The 18,742-nt window shown below is 50.1% G+C and overlaps 1 protein-coding gene across 7 annotated transcripts in view; it reads right to left on the bottom strand.

Moving 5' to 3' along the window:
• Apbb1 (amyloid beta precursor protein binding family B member 1) overlaps positions 1-17,814 on the bottom strand; it is a 23,332-nt gene extending 5,518 nt beyond the window's left edge. The window contains exons 1-12 of one of the 7 annotated variants that reach the window (XM_028858160.2): positions 17,699-17,814; positions 9,992-10,726; positions 3,870-4,045; positions 3,717-3,773; positions 3,548-3,633; positions 3,371-3,434; positions 2,830-2,979; positions 2,355-2,482; positions 2,241-2,246; positions 1,822-1,936; positions 1,587-1,671; positions 1,259-1,342 (exon numbers count right to left, since the gene is read on the bottom strand). In XM_028858160.2, coding sequence (XP_028713993.1) covers positions 1,259-1,342; positions 1,587-1,671; positions 1,822-1,936; positions 2,241-2,246; positions 2,355-2,482; positions 2,830-2,979; positions 3,371-3,434; positions 3,548-3,633; positions 3,717-3,773; positions 3,870-4,045; positions 9,992-10,712 — 1,672 coding nt within the window. In that variant the 5' untranslated portion in view covers positions 10,713-10,726; positions 17,699-17,814. Of the gene's footprint in view, positions 1-1,258; positions 1,343-1,586; positions 1,672-1,821; positions 1,937-2,240; positions 2,247-2,354; positions 2,483-2,829; positions 2,980-3,370; positions 3,435-3,547; positions 3,634-3,716; positions 3,774-3,869; positions 4,046-4,935; positions 5,259-5,543; positions 5,816-9,991; positions 10,727-17,352 lie in introns of those variants that run through there. The other 6 variants (XM_028858158.1, XM_028858162.1, XM_028858163.1 and 3 more) reach the window with 6 other exon arrangements.
• Between the last annotated feature and the right edge of the window lie 928 nt (positions 17,815-18,742).

The following is an 18,742-nucleotide window of genomic DNA, read 5'->3' as shown; positions in this document are numbered from 1 at the left end:
CCGACTGACCACTGCCCAGCCCTCAGCCTAAGCCTGTACAATCAGCTGTCTCTTAGTGCTTCCCAAGTACCACAGTGTCCCCTGTTCTGGACCCTCACACACACTATCCACTTAGCTGAGCATGACCTTTCCTGGCCTGGCCTGCCTTCATCTAACTATAACACATTTGCTGCTATTCATATTTCAGTTTGAAATATGAAAGTGTGACACTTTCACAGGAAGGTTGTTTTCTTTTCTTCCTTTTTTGCAGGGGTGAAGTGGGTCAAGGAGACAAGGTCTTTCTCTGTAGCCCTGGCTGGCCAGGTACTCACTCTACAGCTCACCATACTTGCAGCAATACTGTTTCAGCTTCCCAAGTACTGGGATTACATGTTACTATACCTGGCTTCATAGGAAGTCTTTTCTGGCCCCCTCAACCAAATGAAGGTCTTCTGTTATATCTTGCTACTTCCTTTCCATAAAGGACTTACTTTGTTATGACATCTGTTTGATTGGTTCCTGATTATTCTACTGTAAGCCCCGGAAACTCCATGAAAGCTAGGCTATGGTCATTTTTCCCAGTGCCCAACACAGGGCCTGGCACAATAGGTTTCAAAGGCAATTGTTAAGTGAATGAACAAACAAATGGCAGGTCTCTTGTCTCATTTCATTATCTGCAAACAGATTTTACTGTAATTGTTACATGCAGGATTATCAAGAATTAACGAGGGTTGGAAGTATAACTCAGTGACAGAATACTCACCTTGTACACCTGAGGATTTGATCCCCAGCACTTCGTGCACACAATTAAATACAATAATACTTTTTTAAAAGCCCTTATACTTTTCAACAGTGAAACCTATGTCAATCATGCTTACTGCTCCCTTCTCTGGATGCTGATGGTTCACAATTAAGACTATTATACTGAACCCAGTGCCAGGCTAGTGCCTGGTGTTTCCAGCCACTCAAACACCTATCCCCCAAACCTATTAGAACTTTTCCATGGGATGGGGGGGGGCGGTGAGGGAGAAACTCTCCCTCTGTGTGCCTAGCTCAGCACTAATCATGTGGTAGGCTTTCACCGAAACATGCTCACTGGAGCTACAGGCAGAACACAGGGCAAAGCTGGGAGAGAGCTATAGGGAAACAGGATAAATTCTAAAAGGCAGCGATCTGCCACATATGAGAAAGTGCAGAAGAAGAAGCCCTAGAAAACACAGGGTGGGGACAGAGCTCTAGGCCTTAGGGGGTGGTCCCTGAAGGAAGAGGACACACATACCCACAGGTTTAGCAACAGGTACATTCCCCAGGTAATAGACTTGGAACTTCTGTACCAGCTCATTCTTAGGTGCTGGGAATTCCACTGTGGGAAGAAAAAGAGGGTCAACCGTTCTCTTAGCTTGCAACATCAGTGCATAAGCTGTGCACTTGCCCAGCTAAATCCGCACCCCCACTTCTGCCCTGCCTCCCTCTACAGAAGCCCCTCTACTTACGGAAAGCATCCCATCTCCACGCGCTGTGTCTGCCCGGAACCCTGGGCCTCTTCTTGGGTCACTTCACCTTACCTAACAAAGCTGAGCTGGGCCTTGAGAGGCTGTGGTACTAACCTTGGAATGGGACGTCCACAAGTTTAGAGTGGTCCAGGGAGAGCCCATTTACCAAGCAGCGAGCATTGTGCCGTTCAGACATGATCTGAGGAACGAATGGGGGAGGGGTGGGCTTTGTTAGAGCTACATCGCCCTGAAGACCCTACCTCGCCACCCACCAACTCAGCAACCCTACCCACTCCCTTCTAGAGCAAAGGTGACAGCTAGTCCAGGGAGTTGGGGGAGGGGGCCGTGCCTTGGAGCAGATCTCATGCAGGCTGGTGGCGATGTTCTTGGCAGGTGCCTCACAGCGAAACACGTGGCACTTGAGCATCTGGGTCAGCTTATCACGAGCTACGTAGGCAAAGTCCCTGTTGGGGGAGGGTCACCTCAATGTCTCCTAGCACCGTCAAGTGCCAAGCCTGGCCACCATCCCACCCACATCCTCTCTGTCCATGGCAGTTCCTACAGGGTTTCTGCCCTGGTGCTCTGTAGGTTCTGCCTTAAGGAGCTGGGGAGGACAGAGAGGCAAGCATGCATGCTGAGGTGGGGAATAATGCCCAGCACAGCAGGTGGGGAGGGACAGGGCACAGTGAGGGAGCCTAGGTGCTTCGAAGCATCAGGTCCAGGCGCGGGGAGGGGGGGGGCACAGTCAAAGCAGATGGGCATTAATACCTCTCTCTGGGTCCGGCAGCACAAGAGAGCCAAAGAACAGATTAGAAAAGAGGATTCCGACTGCTGGATGGATGAGCCTCCCCCACCCCACAGACTCCTGTGCCCTGTGCCCACCTTCCACTGTCCCGCCCAACGCCCCACACACGAATGCTGACGATGGGCTGGGCATGAAGCAGTGCTTGGCTCTGTGGCTCCACCAGCTTTAGTGTCTCATCCTCCAACTGGAGCAGCAGATCCTTTCCCTGCAGACCCAGGAGGCAAGACTCAGTGATACCCCAGTGGGAAGGTGGCAGAGACCTGCCAGCTCTAGTTCACGGGACATTAGCCACCACTGGGGAGGAGTACGGCTTGTTTAACTATCAGAACACCCACCTGAGGGCCTTACTCTAACAAAGGTTCTCCCATGACCCTTATCATCCCCATCACTGTTAGATAACCACCCCTCACATTCATCCCACAGGGCTACTACTTGAACCAATATCCACTCCCATGTCCTCACAACCCTTCCTGAGACAAGTCAGACCCCCCATATCTCACAACTCCCTGCACACTCCCACAGTACCACCACCTCACCAGCTCGGGCCCTCACCTCTCCCCAGCCCCCAGACATTGGGTCATGTAGATTGTTTTTGTGGTAAGAGAGCTGACGGATACAATTGTTGACTGCCACACTGCTGCGTCCTGGGGCCAGCTCCTCCTCGGTCATCTCCACCCAGCCCAGAGAGCGCACGGCGAAACACTGCCAGACACAGAAGAGGGTCGGGGTAGATCTGAGGTGGAATTGGAGGCTCCCTGGGAATGGGACAGAGGAGCTCCTGACTTGGAATAGAAAAGGTGGGATGCATTCTGAACTAAGATGGAAGATCTCCACACAGGACATGGTCAGAAGAGAAGAGACACCTGCTGATCCAAGCCTCCAGAGTCCCCAGGAGGCCCTTGGGTCAACTGAGTTAAATACGGAAGGTGTCAGAAGACCGTCCAGCTCAGACACACAGCCCTGTGCTGAAACTGGGAAGAACTCCTCATTTGGGAGCTTTGCCAAGACCACAGATACCCTCATAGCGCAGTTATGAGGGCCTGACCTCCATACAAGGGCCTGCTTACAGAATGGGTGCTGGTCTTGAACAAACCTTGATCCCTGGGTTGGCATTCCGTTGGGGCAGCTTCTCCTCCTCTTGGGGCAATGGCTCTGGGCTGGAGGCAGATGGGAACACTTGACACGGCACCCCCATTTTTGGAGTTGCCCCAATACCCCTCCCTCCACATAGACCCAACCTAACCCTAGCCCACTGCATCTGGTGACTCACCTGAGGCTCTGAGCTGGGAAGGGCAATGTCCCCTCTTCAGGGTCCTTCAGTCCCAACTCCATTGGGGCCTCCTCACTGGGTTCATCCTTTGAAAAGGGATTGAGGAATCAGGGCCAAAATGATGCCCCTCTCCAGCTACCCCCACAGTGAAGCCGGTCCCCTCACTTACCTTCCAAAACTCGCCTTCCTCGAAGCCTTCTTGGTGAGCAAAGCCAGTCCAGGTGAGCTGGAGGAGGAACGGTGGAGGGGTGGCAGTTTCACCCTGTGCTGGCAGCACAGCCCCTTCCACCCCGGCACGGAACAACAAGCCGCCAAGCCTCACCTGGGACTCCTCTTGTGGGCTGCTCCCCTGTGAAGGGGAGGCCCGGCCTGGGGGTTCCCACTGGGTGGTCCCTGTTGGGATGTGCCAGTAGTAGGTCCCTGAGGTGTCCTGGACCCTCATCCATCCAGCCGGCAGATCGGAATCCGTCTCGAAGGCGTTGGGGTTCCAGAAGGAATCTGCCAGATAGGAGGCTCAGTGAGTGAGGGTCGGCCCACCCAACAAGTAGTCAGTAGAGGCCCGGTCCCCTTCCCAAGACCCCATGGCTGAGAAGAAGGAGCCAGGGAAGGGGACAGTTTAGTTCCCGCTTGCCGAGGGTTGAGTTGCCACATTGGGAACCACCAGTGGGGGACATGGCTCCTCCTGGGTCCTGCTGCTGCCTAATGTGGCCACATGGAGGGAAAAAGGAAAGCATGGAGGAAAGAAGGTGAGAGAAGGAGGTCGGGTGAGCCCAGTTCACCTCCTCATACACCGTGCATATCCGTTTGTCTGGCTACATAAAGGTGCACACACTGGCAGCTCCTGCACACATCCATGTGCACACAGACCCACAATATATGTCAGCCCTACCACAACAGCTGTGCAGCCACAAACCGTGCACAGCACATAGAAAACTCTGGAAGGTGCCACATACAGGTGTACTTGTGAGTTCAGCAGCAAACAAACACACCAACACCAGTTACATACTCGTGTAGAGCTATGAATTATGTAGCTATGTATACCAGCCCTACCACACAGATGTGTACATACCACACCACCAAAGCCTTCCAACATGTGTGTGAGTACAACACACACAGGTGAGAACACACTCAGACACAGTACATTACCAACCCCTGCCACCTCTGTGCAGACACCACCCACCCACCCACCCACACACACACACACCCACACACACACACACAAATATGTCATGCACACATATAGACCACATATCTGTGATATACCCCCCTCCTCTCCTGGATCTATGTCACTCTATCACGGTCACCCGGACTATGTGCCCCCCCCCCCCGCCTCTGTTCTCTTTGTCAGACCCGCCCCACATCACACCCAGCTCCATGCTGCCCCTCACCTGGACTGTCGTCCTGCAGGATGATGGCCAGGAAGAAGTCCTGGGAGAACATGGCGCTTACTCCCTGCCCCTCCTGCCTCCACCCTCCCTCCTCACATCCCCTCCAGCCCAGCCAGCTGGGCTCACAGCCTGGTGCTGGGCTGCAGAGAAAAGCTCATCCCGCCCCCTTCTCACCAGGGCAGAGCGTCTGCCAGGCGAGATCCTCCTCCGCCTGGAGTTCTCGAGGGAGGGGCCAAGACCACCATACTAGGGAGCCTCCTTGGGATGGAGAGGAGCTCATGAGACCCCAGCTCTTCCTGCTCTTCTTTCCTTACCCTGGCTCCCCTCCCCAATCCTGAATCTCCATCCCACCCTCCAGTGATGACATCAATGCCACAGTTCAGCCAGTCTTACAAGCACCAGGAGGCTCAGCCTCTTGGGAATAGCTCAGCCACCTGGGGCCCTGCAGAACCTATAGTGTGCAACACAAACAGGGTGTGGCTTCCAACCCTCAGGGATCCCTCCCCTATCTAGACCCTACCCAGCGCTTTCAACTCAAGGGTGGTCTTTGAGAGCCTGAGCCCTAGCAAGCTTGAGGATTTCAGGCTTCCCAGCACCACCCCCCTCACCTGCTAGGGCCCAGCTAGGCTGCAGCGTCTCCTCGGCAACCGCAGCACCGGGATGGCTGGGAGCGCCCAGACTGCTGACGTGCTTCCCGTTACCAAGGAAACCAGGAATCCTGACTGGTCCAAGAGGCAGCACTGAGGGACAGGCAGTCTCAAGACCCAGGCTGCTGGGTACCAAGGCACAGAGGGGCTGGGAGTGGGTGCGGCTATGCCAAGGTGTTTCCACACCTGACATGAGTTATTCAGACAGGGTGTTTCGCCATCCTCAGCCTGTAAATGAGCCAAGTCCACAGACACCCAGTGAAAAGGGGCTCTTTTTGTTATCCACCTTCTAGGCAGCCATCACTATGTCTCCACCCTCTACTATCCCACTTGACTGAGGCTCAACAACTGTGAGCTTTCCTCCGGACCCTTCCCCCACTCCCTCCAGGTCTTTATTGCTAAAAACCTTCCAGGAACACCAACCCCAAGGGCCCTTGCCCTCCCCAGCATGCTTTATGGTGGGTCAGACATTTCTGGAATCCGGGGGCCAGTTTACTGTTTCCCCTGACGGAATCATGCACACCAATCCATCTGCCATCCCTGTCAACCTGTGCCTTCCTGCTTCAAAGGGCTTCATCCTTCCGATCTGTCCTGGAGGGGGCAGCTCCTCCCCCCTTGACCATCTGGGAGGCCCTTCTGGAGCTTGGCACATCTCTCTCCAGGCACAACCCACCCGGGGCCTTTGCTTCCACACACATGCATTAATTTCACAACCGTACACTTTCTTGCGGGCACTCACATGAATCCAAATCTCCCTATGGCCCTTCCTCCCTCCCTTCCTTCATTCATCCATAAATGCCTTAGTGGCTTAGGCAGGCAAACCAGTTTTCTCAGGAGACCACGATTCGTGTAATGCTCTCCTCCCTCCCCCCGTGCCACATCACTACTACACAAGCAGCATGTTTTAATGTGGATTACTGGCTTCCTTCTGTCTCCACTATGGGCTGTACACTACAGCCTGAATGGTTCTTAGGAGATGCCAAACTAATCAGGTTACTCTCCAGTTTAATACTCTTTAACGGCTCTCTCATTACCCTCAGGATAAAATCCAAGCCCCTCCACAGGTTTTATGTGCTGTCTGTTAAGAGCCCCTAGTTTTCTGCCTTGCCTCTGATGACTCCCCAGCTCCCTATCTCCCTACCAGGGTTCTAGCTATTACTCACTCCACCTTCAGACAACAGTGTAAAGGGAACTCTCACTACTGACCCACTCTTCCCCACTCCCTCAGGCAGGCAGGGCGCCCTCCTCCTGCTCCTCTACTCACCTGCTTATCATCACTGATTGTGACTGTCTATTTCTGTCTCCCTACTAGACAGCTGGTACTCACAAGCACCCAGAGGGTAAAAGCATCTTTCTCCTGTCTGATATATTCTCAGCATTAGGACAAGGGCTGGCTCAGAGTGTGACTCCAGCACAGGTAGTAAATTCATTCATTCTTCAACCATTCACATAATTCACTCAATTCACATAGTTCATTCAATCAACAACTATTTTGTGGAGATCTTAAAATTGGAAGAAAAAAATCAACTTCTGTTCTATCCTGTCCCATTTCTACTTAGCAGAAACCCACCACCTGCAGCTCTCATAGAAGAAGCAACACAGCCAAGAAAGAGCAAGCAGTACATGGACCTCTTCTATCCTTAGGGTTGGCCTAACACCTCTACATCCAACAGTCCCAAGACTCCAGGATTGGATGGATTGCAGAGTCTCCTCTCACTCTTCCCATGGCCTCGCTAAGATCACTGGCCATGCCTAGCCCACACTTAGTTCTATACTGCTACCCTCCCACCTCAGAGGACGAGAAACGCTGCCACTAGTGATGACTCTTGGAGCCACTGAACAACCAGGCCTCCATCTGACCAGTGACTCCTGCCCAGGGTTGCAAGTTAACCCTGCTGTAATCTGCAGTGATGCGAACCTCGGAGAGATATTTATGACTTGCACAGCACTTTTGAAAAACCAGAATTAGTTGCTGACATTTATAAACTGGAAACGTTTACATTGGAATCTATCTTTCAGTATGTACATCTTTTTTTCTAAACTCCATCAAGTAAATAACCAGCATGAGTAAAACAAAAGATGTTCCTTTTACAGAAGATGGAGACACTGGCCACCAAAAGCCACTAACATCATGCAAAGAGAAACAATTAGACTTTACCTTTGGTAAGGTACCACCTACGAGGTGTCCTCGCAAAACAAAACAAAAAGTCACCATACCTAAATCTGATCAGGGTTCTAGAACTATCTACTAGTTTACAAGAAATCCAGAAGAAGAATATGTTCAAAACCATTTGAAGAGAGAAGCTAAAGAATTCAGAAAACAGAAAACTCAGGATAGAAAACATGGTGTGTGTGCAATCAACAGAATAATAAAGTGAGAACTTACATACATTAAAAGAAACTTTAAAGCCAGGCCTTGTGGCTCATGCCTATAATCCCAGTACTCAGAAGGAGAGGCAAGTACATCATCACCAGTTGGAAACCAACATGGTCTACATAGCAAGTTGTTAGTTCTAGGTTATCCAGGACTGTAAGATGAGTCCCTAACCAAAACAAAAAAATAAACAAATAAACAAAATAAAAGAGAAAAGGAAAGAAGAGCCAGCAAGATGGCTCTTCAGGGAAAGGCGCTTGCTGCCAAGCCCAATGACCTGAGTTCAATCCCCTAAACTCACATGGTAGAAAGAGAGAACCAAGTCCTAAAAGTTGTTCTCTAACTTCCACATGCCTGAGCAGGCATTTAAAACAAAACAAAAACCAAGAACATAACCATTGTGGGGCTATTTAGATATCAATTCATATAATTCCTATCTTTTCAAAAGGCTAAGTGGGACGATTATTAGAGTATGTTAACATTTGATGATATGAGTTTCCCTCCAGAAACATACAGATAAATATAAGCAAAACAAGGCTGTGTATGGGTGTGTAGGTATGGTGGTTCATGACTACAATCCCAGCACACTCAGGTGAAGACAAGGAGCCAGAAAGTCTAGGGCCAGCCTAGACTACAGAGTGAGACTCTGTCAAAAAAAAAGTGTGTGTGTGTGTGTGTGTGTGTGTGTGTGTGTGTGTGTGTGTGTGTGTGTGTGTATAATGTGTATGTGTGTATATGTGTGTGTGTATATAATGTGTATGTGTGTATATGTGTGTGTATACATACACACACACGCACATACACACATACACGTACACACATACATACATACACACACCAAATAACCTAGACTGAGGCTCAGAAGTGAATAAGGCATTGATACAGCAATCAACTATGCAATGCTGATTATTGAAAATGGGTGATGAATAAGTCAAGCTGTTATCTCTACTCTTGTATGTGCTTGAAAACATTCAGTTAGGCTATTGAAAAGAGATGGCTGAAGCTCTCAGGTATCTGAAATGTATCTCCCCTGCCAGGATCCACTTAGTAGGGTTGTAGGTACTGTTAGTCCCTTGAGAAGTCAAAGTCAGTGTCTGTCTCTCCATCTGTCTTTTCAGGCACAGAACCCAGGTCAAGTACACTAAGCAAGTACCACTAACTTATATCACCCCCCCACACCACCAAAGCTTTTCTTATATTCCCACCTTCAGATCTTTTGGGATGTAACCATAGCTACAGTAGGGAAATCTCTACTCTGTATCATATTAGCAAATGCAGAGTCTCGACTTCATTAAATGGGTCACATACAGTGACCAATCTTTGTTCTCTAATATCTATCTCTCCAGAAGGAAGCATGACTTTACTCTCTCTTTGTCCTCTAACTTTTAGCCAGTATCTTATTCCTGGCAAAATGGCATCCTTGCAATGGTCTACATGGCACTCTGCACGGGGCATGTGGTTCATAAGCAGAAACTAACCCTCCCACTTTCCAGAGGTGGAAAGGTGGAGAGGTGCTCACTGCTCCCTCTAGATGTAGACATGACTGTTAAAAGAGGTCTACCTTAGTCCTCTGCTGTGCATAGAGCTCACACAGGTCTGGACTCAGACTGCTTTAGCTCTTAGTTCTGTTTTGACCCAGGACTGTCTGTGACCCTCAAGAAGCTATTAAACTTGTCTGGGCCTCTTTCTCATCATTTGTAATATGACACAGAAAGAGTATCTATGTCACAGTATTATTCTAATTACTAAGCCCCATAATGCTGATCAGAGGGACTGTTTCTTAGAAAGTGCTCAATAAACCAGCTAATCTACACATCAACCATGACAGCATACATAATGAATAGATCCATCCTTCATGGCATGCATGATGGACAGACCTATCAAACTGTCCAAGTACCCTCTAACTGAGAAAGTGTTGGACTGAAGCAGAAAGCTCTGCAATTCATGCTCAGGCTGGCCCTGGCTTTTACACAGAGGAAGACAGACTTCTGACCCCATGCCCTCCCATATTGCCACATCTAGCTCCACAAGGTACCTGTGTCCTCCGGGGAGCCATAGGAGGGGCTGCCTTGTGATAAGGTGGCCCAGCTTGAGTCCTCATCACTGGCTGCACTGTTCCGCATGCCAAATAGGAGGCTAGCACTCTTGCTATGATCCCGGGGGCCATCTGTGAGGGCCTGGGGCTCAGAGGGAACTTCCACACTCTCCAGGGGCTCAGGCAGCCCTGGAGGAGAAGACAAGTCCTCCTCCTCATCTTCTTCCTCCTCATCTTCATCATCCTCCTCAGCCTCCCCGGCTGCCTTCTCCTCTCCTTCATCTGGTCCCTGCTCTTGGGTGTTGATGATCAAGCCGGGTCCACGAAGCCCTCGGTTGGCTGCATTGTGGGCTGAGAGCTCCAGCTCAGAGTACAGATGCATCAAGCCTTTGGGACCCAAGGGTGCTGTCTCAGCCTCCTGGCTGGCCTCTTCTGCCAAGGTCAAGGTCACATTTCTGTTCTGGTCTCGGTGGGCCGTGGCAGCCCTCCGAAGCTGGTTCTGGCCTTCCTTTAACCACTTGGCATTGGCGGGGCCTGGTTCAGGCACACCACCCTCCCCCATAGCATTTCGAAGGTCCTTGGGTACCACAGCTGTGGCTTGCAGCTTGGCGTTGAGCAGCTGGTTATGGGCAGCGTGCAGGGGCAGGGGGAGGCTGAGTGCAGGGCCTCCGTGGCTGTTAGCATTAATGGCCGATTGGCTCAGGGACGATGGAACAGACATGGCCTTGGTAGATCCTGTGAGACAGGGAGGAGAGACCATATTGAATGTTCCTATTTCTGACCCAGTCTTAGGTCCTGTCCGTCATCTTCTTGTACTCTGTAGGCCAGCACACACCAATCCATGACCCATGAGCTACATTCCCATCAGACACCTGTCCCTACAGCCCCAGCCCCATCACAAGCCAGGCCCAACTCTGTGATCTATCCCTTTCCCTGGTGTTCTGGGGCAGCACAGTAGTGTCTGCTTTCTCTTCACTACCAAAAGCAGAGTGTCTGCACAATGGCTCTCTGTGCATCCCCATGCCCCACTTGACCAACTGGGGCTCACTGTGCCAGGGACACAGCCAGCAGGACAGGCTCATGTGTTTTAGATGCTAGACACTGACTATCCCTTCCCTCCTGCCACAGTGCTATCTGGAGCCCCATCATTGCCAGCCCCTGGGCTGCATTCCCTTCATTATAAACACTAATAGCAGCCATCCCTAAGCCCACTCTACAATAAGGATTGGTTAGACATGAATGATGGGTGTGGAGAGATGGCAGACGTTGTCCAGGAAAGCAAGCCATAGAGCAAAGGCCTTCAGCTCTAGTTCTTGGCTATATAGAGCCCAAGTATAGACAATGTCTGTCTGTGAAATAACTCACCTAGGGTACCAGTCTCCCCTGTCAGCCCTCATAATGCCACGGTCCCCTCAGAAGCCTCTGATCTGGAGCCTCCAGCCTTTCAGGTTTTCGTCCAGGGATCACTTTATCAGGGAGACCTTCCCTACACATCTATTTTAAAATTGCAGGCTACCTCTCCTCAACTCAGTAGCCCCACAGTCTTCCCAGGCATGGATCACCATCTACCAAACTAATTTATCATTTGCATTTGTTTGCTTATGTCCTCGTGGCTAAGTTCCATGTTGGTGAAGATTCTGCATTATTATTGTTGTTACTATTATTTACAATACAGCATTCCCAGCCTCTAGCAATGTCCTGGCACAGAGCAAAAAGTAGGAACCCAGTAAGTAGCATTCACTGAATAAGAGTCTAGGCTGCCCTCACATCTGGACCCCATTTTAGCCTTTCTTCAGAAAACATTTCATTTCATGCTCTGGATCCGTCTGTCTCAGCGGTGGCTTGTGGCACCTCAAGCACACTCTTCTGAGTCTGCATGTGAAAGGGGACCTCTTGGTTCAGTGTCAGCCCCTTCTCAGGTGTCTTCCACACAAGCCCCAACCAGATTCTAAGTATGAGCTTTCTTCTGAGAGTCTCTGGACCACCACCCAAGGCCCAATCAACCCTTCTCCCTGTCTCTGGCCTGTTCTGGCTCTTCTTCTATGACCCCTGCTCTCCTTGGGATCTCCTAACACCAGTTCTTTCTCCTTGACCATCCACTACCCAATTCCCCTACTCTCAATTCTCACTGCAACCCCTCCCTTAGCCAAGCCCACTGTCACTCCTTCCAACAGCTTCCCTCAAAGCTCTCTCTTCCTACAGGACCCTTCCTCGGTGCACAAGACCGCTACTGCACAGCTCTTCTCCTTAACCTGCTCCCATCCTCTTATTCTCTAGCCAAGGTGTCTGACCCTGGCCCTCCGTTGCCTCGGTCCTCCCTGAGGCCCATATTGAGTGCAGGCGTTACGGTGTACCTGAGCAAGGCTCCCCCCATCTCTTCAGCCTCAGCCCAGGATCCTGAGATGGGGAGCCACAGTCTGCATTTCTACCATTTCTAGCTCCTGAGAGTCTAGCACAATGCTGGGAACATATGTATAAAATAAATGAAAAAAAGGTTTCTGCCCATGGGACTGCCTCACCTCCACGTTTAACTAACTGCCGGTCTGATCAGTGCGGCTCCACCTGGGCTGTGAGGAAACACATGGTTGCTGGAATAAATGAAGAGGAAAAAAATAGGCAGTTCTGTCTCCACCCAGAACCACAGTAATTTTCCAAAAATGGAAACCAGATTGTGTCACTCCCTGGTTGACAGAATTAAAGGGCTCACCACTGACTTTAGGATAAGGTCTGAGCTCAGTTTACAGGATACCTGAGAGGCCACTGCAGCCAACCCCTAGCACCTCTCAGGCTCCCCCACCCCAGCCCCCACTTCACACCTTATACTCAGCCATGTGAAGTTTGGCAGGTTCTGGAACATCACACAAAACCCCAAGTCTTTGTTTACACTGTTCCCTCGGTCTGGAATCCTCCCCTCTTCTAAGAACCTCTTCTTGTATTTCAAACCTTTGCTCAGCTGCCAGGACTCCTAAGCAATCTTCCCTGAACTTTCCTCACCTGAAAAGGACCCTCCCCTTTCTGTGCTTCACAACACCAGTGTCACATGCTATCAGAATATATGAAACTCGGTCGTACTTAGTATTACAGCACCATCACTAAGGATAATATGCTGTGTGTTTACCAGAGTAACCATTGTGTGGGAGGGAAGGATGGGTGAATGGGACAGACACTGGGGAACTAGGAACCTGGAAGCGTGGAACTGGCTGAGAACAGAAAGTTTGTATAGCCACCTTAGGCTAGGGTAGGGAAAATGCTGGAGAATGATGAAGAACCCTGACAGGGAGGATGGGACAGGAGTCCTGGCCAGGTGAAGCTCAGGTCTATGGAAGGAGGGAGGGGGAGAAAGCACTTAAACCAATGCCCTGTCTTAACAACTATTCAGTGACAGCATCTCACTGAGACCCCGTGCCTCTCTTCTGGACAGCTCACGGGACTTCAGGAATGACGAGTTCTTCTTTGCAGCAATGGTGGACAGAGCCATGTTTCTAGGTCAAGCTGGGGCTGACTTTTGTAACACTGGGGAGTGTACCTGGAGGGAACACAAGTTTTGTGACACTGGTCAGGGAGGAGCCTGGTTGACCATCAGGGCACCAGGGCAGAAAGCATTGAAGTAAGATGGGGAAAGTCTGTTGTAAGTACTGAGGCCTAGCTGTCTAGCCTGAGGCAACGTGGCTACCACCTTCTCACTTTATGAGAACAAAAAGATAACCAGCTATCTAGTTTCTTCAAGAAAAGGCATGATCCAACTCCTTTCTCACTAAGGTTATCCATACTTGGGGCATCTCAAAGGATAAAAAAGGGGCCAACATGACTCATTAGATAAGGAAGCTTGCCAAAAAGCCAGAAGACCCGAGTTTGATCCCCAGGACCCACATGGTAGGAGAAAATCAACTCCATCAATTGTCCTCTAACCTCCATACCTTCACTGTGATGCATGCACACCTATACCCACCCCACCCCCCAATATACACATAATTGTATGAGTTCTGGCTCAAGGCATGAGGCTAAGAACAACCTTGAGGTAGAGACTAAAAGGAGGGGCCATAAAGCTGCCATCATACCATAGGTGAGTGAGCTGAGTCCTGTCCAAAGCCAGGGGTCTTCCAACTTGATATCTTAGAGATGCCAGGCATTGAGCTAGGCATGGGTGAGGACATTAACAATAGAAAATGGTTTCTCCCCTGGAGAAAGCCAAACTCTAGGGAGTCACAACACAACTCCTTACTATAGAGTAGAACACAAACCTCTAGAACAATTCCTGGCGCCTATAGCACTTTCTTCTTTTTTATTTTAATTATATTTATTTATGTATTTTGTGTGTGGGCACACCTTCACCACAGCACATGTGCAGAGGTCTAAGGACAACTCTCAGGAGTCTGTTTTATCCCTCCACCATGTGAGGCCTGAAGATTGAACTCAGGTCAGCAGGTTTGGTGGCAAGGGCCTTTCATCTGCTGAGGCCATCTCACTGGCCCACAAATAAGCATTTTTTATTGGTAGAACAAGTAACTGGTACGGTGATGGAGATAGAATAGGACACCACTAGAGTCTGGTGTTACTGCATCTCTAAGAATAAAGCCTGCCTGAGCATTAGTTGGAATTCTCTTGGACCATTCCGTTGGCTCTCCCATTCTCTCAACCTCCTGTCCAAAGTCACAGAAGAAAGGGAGCATCCTCAAACATTCAAACTGGATGAATCTGTTCTCTTTCTCTTTTTGCCTAAAACCAAGTGCTGAGCCTACTACTTAGATCCTCTCAACATAAGAACAAAGTATTTCTTGGCCTGACCTTCCCCTAAGCGCCTCAGTGTCTCTCTTTTCTCCCCACATTCACTATTGCCATTCCCCCTCTTCCCTGTTGGCTTTTCTAACCCTGCTCCCCCCTCAGCAGGACTTGGTAACAACACCTACTAAGGTCAACACGGCCCCATGCTCATTCATAGCTCCCATGCTCTACATTCCTGGATTTCTTTCCACCCATCTGGCTACTGTTTCTTGGCCTGTTAGACTTTCTTGCTGGCTCAACTTCCTCTCAGTCATTACAGGCTGAATTTCTCACAGCTTTTATTATGTCCCTTTCTCTTCCTTGTCCTGTATTCAATGGAAGTATTCATTCATGTCCACAGATTCAGTTACCATCTATACAACGAGGATTTCCAAATTCCAAGCTCCCTCATCTGAACTCCAGACACGCACATTTAACTCTCTACCCAACAACTCCATCTACCTATCCCAAAGGCCTCTCAAACTGATACATCCATTCATGTTTCTCATTCCTATCTTCCTTTCTCATTCTCTTTCAGGGGCCATGGGATGGAATGACCACCCATTCTATTGTCCAGTGTTATACAATTCTAGATACATGTTTCACTCTTGCTGCTTAAAGTAAATTCATTCCCAGACAATAATCACATTCTGAGAAAAAATTCTGGATGTATCCATTCTATACCTCCACTATCATTCATAATCTGCACCAAAGCCAATGACCTTATGGTCAAAATCGTAAGCATTGTCTAAATTGTCCTGTTAGCTTGCCCATGGCCTTCCTCCCCTCTGGCCCCAACTCTTATCATTGACCTCCCCAACCTAAGCAGCTTTCTTTGATTCCTGGAAGGCATTGTGATTATGGTCTTTGTTCTATATGATTTCCCTTCAAGCCATTTCCGGAACTTCATTATCCCAACCCTCCCTTCACATTCTAGTTCAAACTACATGTTCCTCAGAGAACGCTCCCCTTGACCCCTACTCTCTTATCCCCTCAGCCAGTCTAGTTTCTGTTCTGCAGGTCTGTCAAAGCACCATGCATCTCCCTTCATGATGTTTATTCCCTTTACAATGTCCTTCTTATTTGACTTCCTTCATAGACCATCCGTTCTCTATGGACAAGAACCCAGTCTATTTTGTTCCTTGATTACATCTTTAGTGCCTAATGCGGTGTCTTGTAAATATCAGGTGCTCAAGTCCTATTTGTTGAATGAATATACGATCAGATGCATTTTTAAAATGACCATTACGAATGCTATGCTGATAATAGCTAATAGGGGGTTGGCAACTGGGTGCTATTAGAGCAGTGGGAGTCTAGATTAAGTCTGACAACAATTGGAATCAAGTGAGATTAACAGACCTGAGAATAACTGAAGGAGTGGGTAAGGCAGAACTTGCTGAAATTAGATGTCCAGGAGTGAGGGAGAATGTTGCTCAGAATCCCACCCAGTGTGAGCATAACCTGAACTGAATGGCCAGCTGCCATTCTGGGGGGGGTGTGTGTGTAAAGGAACAGCAGATATGGAAATAAGGTACAAGGTGAGGAAGAGACATTAATTAATTCATCTTAGAATCTATAGGCTTGGAATTTCTGTTGGATATTCAAAGGAGTGCCAGGGGACAGTTGGGTACATATGAGTTTGGATTTCATCAGAGTGGTCTGGTCCAGACAAATTTGGGACTTGGCAGCTTATGTGTTAAATTTAAAGAGTTGGAAATAGAGGAAATGGTAGGGGAGAAAGGACAGAGTGAAAGAATGCAGCTCAGGCCAGAACCCAGGGCCACGTATGCAGGGGAGAGGAAGAGAACACAGGAGACTGAGAAGCAGCAGACAGTGCCTAGGAGAGAAACCTGGAAAACGCTTCAAGGAGACTGAACTGACACAAACCGGCTGAACACTACTCAAAGGGAACAGGCTCACAGCAATGTATCTATTCGAGTTATGGGGAGGGCTCCGGTGACCTTGCCTGGAAGCTCCGGTGGATGTCAGAGACAGAATGGAGTGGATTTTAAAATGAATGGTAAGTTGGGGGTTCAGAATGCAATAGACAAACAGGGCTCAGAAGAGGCTGAGAATAACCTCTGAAATGGAGAGGGAAAACTGCTCCTAAGAGCACTCTTGTCACTGCTAGGCCTCTCTCGGGCTGAGATGAGAACCCCGCCGGCCCCAGGGCACACCCCTCGGTCGCTGAGGACAACAGAATGCAGCTTGACAGATCCCAGGCCTAGGACTCCAGGCTGGAATCGCGCGGCCTGGCTCCTACCCTGCTCCAAGTCCCCTTCCTAGCACTAGACCTCCCCTCCCCCACTCTTCCACCGCCCCTCGCTTTGCCCCCCCCCTCCACCTTGGTCCCCCCACTTCAAGGCATCCTGGAGGATCAAGAAGCAAAGCTAAGCGGAGGGGGTCGGTGAGTACAAAAGTAAAGCTTGCGGAGGGTGGTCTGCAGGCCCACAGTAGGAAGGCGGCGCTGATATGGTGTAGGGGGATCAGGCCTGACCCGGGGACCTGGACCCCTGCGAGGAAGGGGCTGCAAAGGCTACAGGCTGCAGAGGCTGGGGACCCGGCTCCCGGGGCTGGGCGGGGGCAGGGGCAGCTCCTACCTGTGCGGCGAGGCCCCAGGCCCAGGTGGCGAAGGTGGCTCAGGCTGCAGGGCTCCCGCTCCGCCGCAGCTTCTCCATCACAACATCCCCCGCCCAGGAGCGCGCAGACCGCGGGGCCGCGCCCCGAGCGGCGGAGTCGCGCACGGGAGGGGGAGGGGCGCCATCTTGGCCGGGGCGGGGCGCGCGAGCCTCGGCGAGCCGCACTAGCTGCAGCTGCCCTAGCCGCACCCTGCAGACCCTTGGCTCTCCGCGAGCCCCGCGGCCCATGCTTCCAGCCTAGCCCCCCTGGCCTGCACCTGGCTCCAGGACCGCTGCCCAGTTCTTCCCTTCCATGCCACTGACTCACCCTTGGCGTCCGCGGGGCCCTGGTCCTGCACAAACGCCGGGAGACGCGCCTAGAGCTCCGAGCCTGATCCCCACTGGGGCGGTGCTGAGACCGCGGCCGCGCCTCGAGAGGCTGGCAGCCGGCTGCTCTCTGGCTCTTGTGGCAGCATTCCCTGACGTCCTGGGGATAATAATAGCGCGTATTTATTGACCGCCTACTCTGTGCCAGGCTCTATGTTCAACCGTTTGCATGCATTCATCCTCGGATAAATCCCCACAATTGTTATTCTCGGATTTGAAAGGCAGGTGCTGACATTCTGAAGGGTAACGCGATTTTCCCGCAGACACAGAATAAGTGGTTAAACTAGACTGTGACTGAGGTATTTAACACTCTACTTGTGTCTCTGAACATAAAGCTGTGATACAGCCCCCTACCCCGGCTCCCGTGCAGAAATTCACTAGAGGAAAGCAGAGAATGAGAGTGAAAACCATAAGGAAGAGCTGCTGGGTGCTTGCTATATTCCTGTTCACTGCAGTCCCTGCGTGGGCAATGAGGTAGGTCTTAGCAGTCAGGTCGCTGACCTAGATACCATCAAGAATAAAAAAGGGGCAGAACCCCTAAAAGCATGGGCTCAGAACATACTGAACAACTGATTGATTGGAGGTGCATCTAAGTCCAACGATGCCCAAATTTAAATTCATTATTTCATTTGTGTTCGTCTTCTAAGGCATTTCTCAGAAGTGAAAAAGCACACACACACACACACACACACACACACACACACACACACACTCACTCATAAGATCTAGATGAATGATCTTTATCATCGCCTGGCTTGTTCAAAGCAAGTACTCTAAAGTTGTCTTTGAAGATACTCTCACTTATTTTGTGGTAAATATAAATATTTTAACTTTTTGTTATGGACGTTTTCACACATGTGCAAAAACAGAGTAGTGTAACAAAACTTCCTATGCCCAACATTCAAGAGTCCATTTTAATCTGACAAGCATCTATAATATATAAACCACGTTGGTTTCCAAGCAGGACAAAAGGATCCCAAAATGA

This window comes from Peromyscus leucopus, chromosome 1, assembly GCF_004664715.2.
Source record: "Peromyscus leucopus breed LL Stock chromosome 1, UCI_PerLeu_2.1, whole genome shotgun sequence".
Taxonomy (NCBI): Eukaryota; Metazoa; Chordata; class Mammalia; order Rodentia; family Cricetidae; genus Peromyscus; species Peromyscus leucopus.
This window is presented reverse-complemented; position numbering and strand designations above follow the sequence as displayed.